At 34.3% G+C, this 9,483-nt stretch overlaps 1 protein-coding gene and 1 non-coding gene across 2 annotated transcripts; both read right to left on the reverse strand.

The window, feature by feature from the left end:
• Window positions 1-949: 949 nt before the first annotated feature.
• On the reverse strand, window positions 950-1,022 carry TRNAR-UCU (transfer RNA arginine (anticodon UCU)). Its single transcript has one exon. It is a non-coding gene; the product is annotated as a tRNA-Arg (tRNA).
• Window positions 1,023-1,507: 485 nt separating this feature from the next.
• LOC131003251 (pyruvate kinase 1, cytosolic) lies at window positions 1,508-8,258 on the reverse strand. The gene is made up of 16 exons (XM_057929744.1): window positions 7,845-8,258; window positions 7,590-7,686; window positions 7,353-7,450; window positions 7,054-7,209; window positions 6,736-6,813; window positions 6,247-6,378; window positions 5,708-5,788; window positions 5,532-5,603; window positions 5,316-5,405; window positions 4,248-4,392; window positions 3,944-4,032; window positions 3,308-3,403; window positions 3,103-3,170; window positions 2,902-3,001; window positions 2,329-2,388; window positions 1,508-1,964 (listed from the first exon to the last, which is right to left on the reverse strand). The coding sequence occupies exons 1-16, from the start codon at window positions 7,911-7,913 to the stop codon at window positions 1,812-1,814; spliced, it is 1,584 nt and encodes a 527-aa protein (XP_057785727.1). The 5' UTR covers window positions 7,914-8,258; the 3' UTR covers window positions 1,508-1,811.
• Between the last annotated feature and the right edge of the window lie 1,225 nt (window positions 8,259-9,483).

Below are 9,483 nucleotides of genomic sequence, written 5' to 3' on the forward strand. Positions count from 1 at the left end.
ACACTATAATTTTTGTGGAATGAGGGAGTATTTGACATTGATCTTGAAGATTGACTTCTGAATTGCAAGTGCTGCAAATATGTTACCATCAAAATAAAGTCGATTGATAAAGTTCTTGAGATTGTTAAAATTTTATGCATTGAAAATGAGGTATGAGAACACTTGATCATGAACTTGATATTGCAAATTTTATGCATTGTTAAAATCTTATTAACTATACCAATTATTGTAGCTTCAACAAAATAATTTAATACATTGAAAATGAGGTATTAAAAACACTTGATCTTGATGATGTTATTGATTAGTTTGTTTCTAAAATACTAGAAGATCTAAATTATTTTAATAACTATTTGACCATTGTTTTTTAATTTATTTCACTTTATATTTAATTAGTTACATTAAATTTATAGCACTCGGAAATTTATTTCCCTTCCTTTTAGGATTCGAACCCAAGTAATAATTTTTATTTGGGTTCGAATTCTGAAGGGAACAAAAAAAATTATTACTAATTTTTTAATATCGTTATTCAATACTATATATTTTTTATTCAATTTTATATATAACTTATTCATTATTCTTACTTCTCACGAATGTGTCGGACTTATCTTTGATTGGAACTATCTCAAATAAGCTCTTGTGTTAGTTAAAATATTCATATCCACTCTAAACTTTAATAGCCAAATTACATAACTTTAGCAATAATTAATTCCACGATGAATTAGAAAACGGTTATCTTCTGCCTAAAATAACATGACTGTGACACATGATATACAATACAAATATATATGCTATAAATATGATAGCGAACTGTGCCAATGTTCATTTATGGAATTCAACCGTTTAGATAAAATAAGTGAGCTACAAAATATTGCGTGAAGCAAACAAGTTGGAATTAAACCTAACCTTTTTCACCCACAAAAAATAAATTGAATGGTGAAAAATTACGAAGCACGCCCAGTGGGACTCGAACCCACAATCGCCTGATTAGAAGTCAGACGCCTTATCCATTAGGCCATGGGCGCTTGTTGATATTCTCATAAACATAAAACAATTATTACTATAATAGATAGATAAACATAATCCAAAGTTGACATACCATTTATTTTGATGGATGAATTAGTTTTGAACTTTGTTTGACCATCTTATCATTTAAATAGTCTATTTTATAAATTTATCGTGCACTTAGGCATTTATTTTAAAAGATTAGTCTTAATAGATAAAAGTATTAAGACTAATTTTTTTTGTATATATAAAAATAAGCTCATCCCTTATTTACTTAGATGAATTGAAACTTTGAAATATTTCAAAGTCATCGCCCATTGAAAGGGATTTAAAAATGATTAGTATTTGTCAACTCTTTTAAATTGATCAAATCGAAACAAGTTTAAGCAAAATCCATCAACATGCTCGCCAACTCTACTGAAGGCAATCGAATCAAACAATTTAAACCAGTCTCAACACTATAGAGGCTGAAGAATTTACTATTATAGTATATTACTCAAATGAATTAAAGGCAAACGAAATTCGAATTCAACGAATTTCCCATTGAGTGGCGCTCAAGACAATTATTTCCTTATGAGAGATGAAAACAAACACCAAGCTCTCACGGTTTGGTAGCAGTAATAATAGGCATTTTTCAAGAATTACCATCACGGTAAATAGTACACCCACTATTCTTGCCAAAAAGGGTGCCAATATGTAATTTCATCTACACAGCCATCCAAAACCAACATCAAAATTCATGGTGATGCCCTTTTACTAGTTTCGTGTCCCTCAAACTTTCCACCAAAAACAAAGAGCGAAAAGTCAGTTTAATCTTCGAGTTCGATGATCTTCACCACAGAAGCATCTCCGACTTTCTGGCACACAACTACCCGATCGTGGGACTTGATAACTCCAGAGGCTTTTCCATGGTCAAGTGCAACCTTCAGAACCGACTCGTTTGTCGCGTTTGTGGACTCAGCCTGTAAGATGAACGGGGTCAGTCAGTCCACAGTCGGACGATAAACGGAGCCAAAGTATAAAATAGAGGCACATTCCAAAACTAATATTCAAATTTTCAACTCTAATCCAAACATGATGAGGTTGGGTAGGGCTTGATGAACGTAGTGTTAACAAAGTTATTAGCAGCGATAAACAAGGGCGCAGCAAGACCATATAGGCAAACTTGATGATATAAATTTAAGTAAAAGCTTGGATTAGAGAAGAAATTGATGTGGAGTGCAAGGATTTGACGTTAAAAAGAACTTTCATCCAAATGAGAGATGCTATACATGGCCAGAGTAGTTTTGACAACAAAATGCAAAAAGTAAAAAACAAGGAACTTACTGGATGCCGAGGATCAGCGAGCAAGGGGAAAAGACCACGTACTATAAGCGATTGCCTTGCCTGCATATGCAGAATAAAACAATAAGCCCCTCACTAAGAAAACAATTACAAGAACAGAACTCGAGTAGAGATGATCACCAAGAAACTCAGCGAAAAGTAATGAGATGTGTGCCAACTATATTTCTTAGACAACATACTCATAGCTTTCCTACTGCCTCAATCATATAACTCCAAAAATTATATTGCACAAACAAAACTGTGTGAAAGTAGCAATGATGTACGTTATCCGTCTACCGTCACTATCATTTTATAACAGATACCTGCATGTCATTATATAGCCAGCGCAGCGCAGCCTTGCTAATTAATATTGAAAATAAAGCCATCAAACATCATTTTCACAGAACTGTACAATATCATTGTTCATGAAATCATAAGAGTCATTTAAAGCTTAAGGGGAAGGGAGGCTGGATCCTGACATGCCACAAAAGTGTGATGTTATGAACGCACTGCAATGGTTGGTATAAAATTGATCCTGGTTTTATACATAATCTTGATGTAGGGCTAAAGATCTACCTCAAATGCACCACTGAAACTCCATTTCAGTTGATTTGTCTTCAGCCTAGGAATGACAACAGATAACACAGGCATTGTTGGCCTGTACTTTGCTATCAATCTGCATATAAAGGAAGATGATTGAGATCATGCTAAAATCAATAAACTGGAGTGCTTCTTCATATATCAGTTGGGATACACATCTGAAGAATAGAACAATACCTTGCAGCTCTTCCAGATGATGTAAAGCATATGATGACAGACGCCTTCACTTTAAGGGCCGCACGGACCTAAGATAAAGTGCAGAAAAGTTACTTCACATCACAATCTAAGCAATAACTAAAAGCACTAACAGAGTTCTCATCAAAATTCATTTGCTATTTTAGACTTCTCCTTTTTTTATTCTTCAATTTGTCCACCAACATACCGCAGAGGAAGCAATAGATTCCAAGTGTGTCATGGGTTCACCAACAAACTTTACAGTCCTCTTGAAGTATTGATCTTGATTGAAGACCTTCTCTGCCTGTGAAGAAAAGGGGGAAACTGCAGTTAGATTTAAGCAATTGCCAGTGTGATTGTTCGTAAGGAAATTGAGGCTAGCCAATAATTCTTCATAAAGGGTGTTAATGCCTGGAAGATATAAGTCAGTCCAAAGTTTGCTGCTATTGATGGGAAATAAAACTAGGCAATAATAAATTTTAATATTAATGACAATTAATGCATCAAAACCTTAGTGCTTTGCATAGAAGAAGTGAAATATAGCAGCTTAGAGAGTTTGATTGTACAAAGAATAAACACGAACAAGTTGATAATCTACTTGGGCCAAATACAACTTCAAAGCATTTTATGATAAACATGTACCACCTGGTGTATTTACCAAAATAGGGACATGGATCAGATATAAGAAATGAGAATTCATTGCGAATAACACATTCCATAAAAACGAAACTGAAGCTGTTCAAATCAACAAACCTACAATTGGAATGCATAGGAAACAAAGCACCAGAAAGATATCAACAGCTAATATGAAGCCAAGCAAATGCAGACCTAAAACACAAATTACCTCAGCACAGATTTTCCCAACGGTGGAAATAGTTTCCACAGGGTACAATCCACGTAAGGTCTCAGCACCAAGAAGAATTGCATCACATCCTGAAAAAATATACATTATCACCATCATTCAGCCAGCTGACATTTGACCAACAATTAAAGAAGACTGAATGATAAATTCAGATATATCAACAAAATACAAAGAAAGCCCTCAAACTATTAACAGAGAAGAAATGTCAATTGACAGAAACGGCTTTAAGAAAACATAGCCAAGCATTTTATATTTTTCCAACAAAGATTTTAGGCCTGTCGCTTACCATCCAAAACAGCATTAGCAACATCAGTTGCCTCAGCACGAGTGGGCCTCAAATTGTCAGTCATGCTATCAACAACACGAGTTACAACTGCTGGCTTTCCAGCCATGTTACATTTGTAAACAGCAGACTTTTGAAACAAGAACACCTGCAGATACAGAGGAAAGCTAGCTTGAAATTGTTCTAAACAAGCAAGCATAATATCAATTTAAAACAATGACAATAGTGATTACTGATTAATATTAGACAGAACTGCACATGGCATGTAATGGTTGATCAAATATGTGCCATCCCTTAAATTTGGCAAAATGAAACTAGTCACCATAGAACAATGACTAAAGTTTAAAGAATCGAGAGTAAAGCAATCAGATTAGTGATTCACATGGCAGTGACTGATTTGTGCTGGTATTGTCCGCAACAAATGTGATGAGCTCATCTATTGGCTGACAACATACCTTCGTGGGTGGAGAAAGTGGCAGTAATTTCAACTGGCGATGGTGGGTCATGAAAAAACAAGGACAAAATTGAGGAGTAGTGGATTTTCTGGGATCAAATATCGAGCATGTCTCTTTGCCGTTTGGATGGCGGGGTTGCTTAGGCCAGGTCTGACTGAATATGGATTGAATTGCCCAAACATGTCATTACTTTTCAAATATGAAATCTCCGCACTTATATTTTTCAGTACACAGGTGTACTAACTATTACACAAGTACATACATTGCATGCAAGTAATATGCAAGAATTATAAGCATCCTATCCAGAAACAGGCCATAAAGTACATATCACTTTTGCAAGGGTTAAAAAGTGAGGTTGGCCTGATATATAACCCCCAACCATCTCATAAGACTAAAGGTTACACTTCAAATTCCAAATGAAAAAGATTACAACAATGGAGCATAGCCTTAAAATTAGAGACACCAACTAGAAAAACATGATACTTCTGCGTGTACATACACAAGTGGGTAATGCAACTCAAAGTCGATATGCCTCAGTGGCCATAACAAAATAGAAACAAACAGATGGGGAATACAAAACGGGTTTTTGCATAAACTAATATAACGAACTGCTAACCTTCTCAGGTGGGAGATCTATGCCAAGATTTCCACGAGAGAGGATGATGCCATCTGCCTCCTGTAGGATCTCGTCAAAATGGGTTAAACCCTGCAGGAACCAGTAAACCAAAGTATGAAGTTAAAGTTTGCGAGCCGCTCACCTACACCACACTGCATCTCTTGTAAAAACGCAATCCGAACCCTTCATTATAGAATTACTGCAGCCTCAGCTTACCTCTACATTTTCAATTTTAGCAAATATTTGAGTTTGACTCAGATCACCAAGCTTTGACAGAAAATCGCGGGCCTACAAAGCAAATTTATCAGTTTAAAGGGATCCAGATAGTTGAAAATTATACATGGAATTCATATTAAAAGGAAATCAAAACAGTTTTTCCTCAGCCACATTACCTCACGGACATCCTCTGCGTGGCGTGTGTATGATAACGAAAGAAAATCTATTTTATTCTTAACACCCCAAGTACTGATAACCTGAAACAAAAGTGACATGTCTTGAAAATTAAAACCCTAATAGAACAAATAGTATAAGCCAGAAATATAAAAGGAATCACAAATATAACTTCTAGTTAAGCGTTCAGTCTTCATCAGAAACTCGAATAAACAGACTTGCTTCGGATGCCAAATTGGACGCTACATTTGTAGGGTTCATTTTCACCATGAGAAATACAGGAAGGTAACGGAAACTGCATGAAGTTTAGGTTTCTAGAAGAAAAGGATCTTACAAACACAGAGCCATTTATATTTTACTAGTTTTCAGTTTTCGTCTGGACATTAACAAGTATTATTGCAATATCAAATTTTAAACCCTTCGATAAACCAGATGTAAAAGTGCTAACTATTTACAGCTAAGTTCATCAATAAGTTGTTCAGAAATTTCCTTCCCCGGTATCATGAGAAAGGAACAGACAAACAGTTATTGCACCACTCACCTCCTTGTCCTTTTCAGATAGCGTAGGCAGATCAATTCGAATTTGTGAAGCATGCAATGTAAATAGTGATCCTGCCAAGGTCGCAGAGTTCTTGATAACACAAACCACATCATCACCCTTTACTTCATCAACCTGCCAACCAAATTACAAATGTCAAGCAATCAGTCTCACCGAAATAATACATATCAAGCATAAGGTGAAAAATGCAAAAGAAATTGTATACATGCTCATGTTTACTTCTATCATAAGAAAATATTAAAAATGGCAACAGATACAAAAGATCCAGAGGAAGATGAACAAACTCAAGAACCAAGTATACATAGGTAATATAGGAAAAAAGAAAGGAGAAGCAAATCAATAACAGAAAATTATTCATACAAGCCCACTCACATTGCAAAGAGAACTAATCAAATGAGGGACTATAGAAGGTGACAACACAACTAGGACAACTTAACAAATAAAAAAACACTAAATAACAACACCTTCTACCTCAAGCCAAACAGAAGTAGTCTCACTTCCGGTGAATAGGTACTGACCAACAAAAATGGTGTCTCCTTTCTTCATAGCCTGCAAACATTGACCTTGATTAGGAAGTACAACAAGAAAAAGGCCTAAGCAAATTAACGAAGTCAAAATAATGCAGTACTACTACAGACACTGGTAGTAATTACTAGATCCATATCTAGCAGTGAGACAACAACAGCAGTTGTAGATAATGCTGATTATGCATATAGAAATTTTCAATGGATGGGAAAAACAGCAAACATTCAAAAACGACAAATTTTACTAGGAAATTAGTTAGAGAACCTTGGCCAACCCAGGAAAGTTGATCGGCAAAACTTCAGATGTGGCTTCTTGACCTTGATCAGGAGTCAAAATAACCTTGTCTTCGGCTTTAAGGGTTATAGATGTCTCACGTTTATTAACAACTTGCATTTCAGCACCCACGGTATCTAACATAACCTGAAAAATGTTAAAAACCAACATCATCAGCATTGATACAAAATCTACTAAATTGCATGCTCTATTTCACTCTCTCCAACCGTTAAAATGATAAAATAACTAGAAATCATATAGAATCAAACCCAATAGTTCAATACACTTACAGCACACAGCTTCTTAGTGCTCTTAATAGCAGTCTTCAAATTCTCCAAAGTCGCCTGGTGAGAGTCCGCGTCGCCCCATGAAAAATCAAATCTTGCAACTGCCACGTTCGGAAAATAAACAAGAAAACAAAAACAATAACAAACCAAATAAGATCAAAACCCGGAAAAAGACAAAAACAAAAACAAAAACAAACTACTCCCAAAAACAATAAAAAAATAAAAAATTGAATCAATTACCAGACATTCCAGTCTTAAGGCAAGAGGAAATAACTTCGACGGATCGAGAGCGCGGGCCGAGAGTCCCGACGATCTTCGTCATAGCAGGGAAGAAACTCTGCAGACACACACGCACAAACACAAACACCAGATGAGTCACAAAAATCCAAACAAACCAAATCGCATATGCAAATCGACTGAAATTAGATCCGTAGCAAAGACTAGAACGTCCGCTCACAAATCAAAATAGATAAAAAAAAAAAAAAAAAGTCATACCGCTTTGGATGGCTCGAGGATGGTGGCCATCCGGATTGGCTCCTCGAGCAGCAAATGATTTGAATGCATCTTGCTTGTCTTCGATTTCGTGCGAAGAGCAGGAATTCGAGCAGGAAAATAATAGAATTTATTTGGTGTTTATTCTATATTCTGCTTGTAGTTCGCACAACTTTGAATGGCAAAAAAGGCAGAGAGAGAGAGAGTAAATAGTGCAGCGCAGTGGTGGGTTTCGTTTGCTTGTTAGATTACTTTTTCCCAAAGAAACCTGATTTCTCTGATGTTTCTTCTCTCCGGTTCGGCGCATCCCCGGTTTTTTGCATTGGTACAACCTAGATTCCACTACGTACCACTATTACTATATTAATGGTGATTCGTTTGTTAGTGTAAGAAAGTGTGAATTTACGCAACTAAGTCAAATAGTACTGCTACTTACTCATGTCATAAAACATGATTTGTGTATGTAAAAAACTAAATATTTCAATTATAAAAAATAAATCTTCATCAGTGACATAATTATAAGTTTTTCTACTAATAAAATGTATTTTATGAGGGGAAAAAAAAACATAATCTTATCTTGAAAAGTACTAATAATCTCTCGGTCCCAAAAATTAATCTTCTTTTAAGGACACTCTACAACTTTTATTACAAAATTGATTGAGTGGAGAAAGTATCTCACTTTAAAATTATTGTTAATAATGATTAATTAGTCGTATGTGAGTGAGGAAAGTGATCTTATAGAATAAGTAATTAAGTATGTCGGATAATGTTTATAAATGAATTGATTATTTTTTGTTTGTGTATTAAAAACTTAAAAATATATATACTTTTTTAGAGACGAAAAGAGTATTTCTCGACAAAGATCTAAGAATTAAATTGATTTATAATTAACAAAATGAGTTCGATATTTATTGCATCCTCCACATGTTCGAAATGGAACCTTCCCCCTACTCAAAACTAAGTTTGAGTGGAATGTTAGTTTATTCGCAGAAATTTTAAAATGTAAAAATATATAGTTTTTAATGAGAAAAATGTGAAATTTTAATTAATTTTTTGAATAAATAAAAGCAAATGATCTGTTCAATTTGCATTCTACACATATTCTGTTTACAATTATAGATTTATAGTATGCAATTACGAGTAAATTTATGCACATAAGTTTATTAATAAAATACTCACTCTATTTTATTGATAATGACTCATTATTATTCGGCATGATTATTTAAGAAAAATGATTAAAATGATTAAAAGATAACAGTATATAGAAATGAGTATTAAAGCCGGTTGTACTTGTTTGTTGGAAATCTTGAGAGAGTTTCACAAATTAATTTTATTTTCTCCAATTCATTGTTTAGTCGTTTGCATTTACAACATCCAAATATATTTTGATACAAATGCATTCTACACAACTATATAACTAATAGTTTCCCACTCATATATTTATGAAAAAACTCCACATTTTGATATATGTTTCTCCCAAATCCATAAGTATGACTTTTCTAAACTTTTGCACACATACAATAAAACTATACGCAGATTAATGTTAATTTATCCTTCATAAAACTATTATTTTACGAAAACCATTAAAAAAAGACATAAATGAGGAACGTTAAGTTGGATAATTTAATATTAAATTCCAAAA

Source organism: Salvia miltiorrhiza, unplaced genomic scaffold (assembly GCF_028751815.1).
Source record: "Salvia miltiorrhiza cultivar Shanhuang (shh) unplaced genomic scaffold, IMPLAD_Smil_shh original_scaffold_180_2, whole genome shotgun sequence".
In the NCBI taxonomy this organism is placed as follows: Eukaryota; Viridiplantae; Streptophyta; class Magnoliopsida; order Lamiales; family Lamiaceae; genus Salvia; species Salvia miltiorrhiza.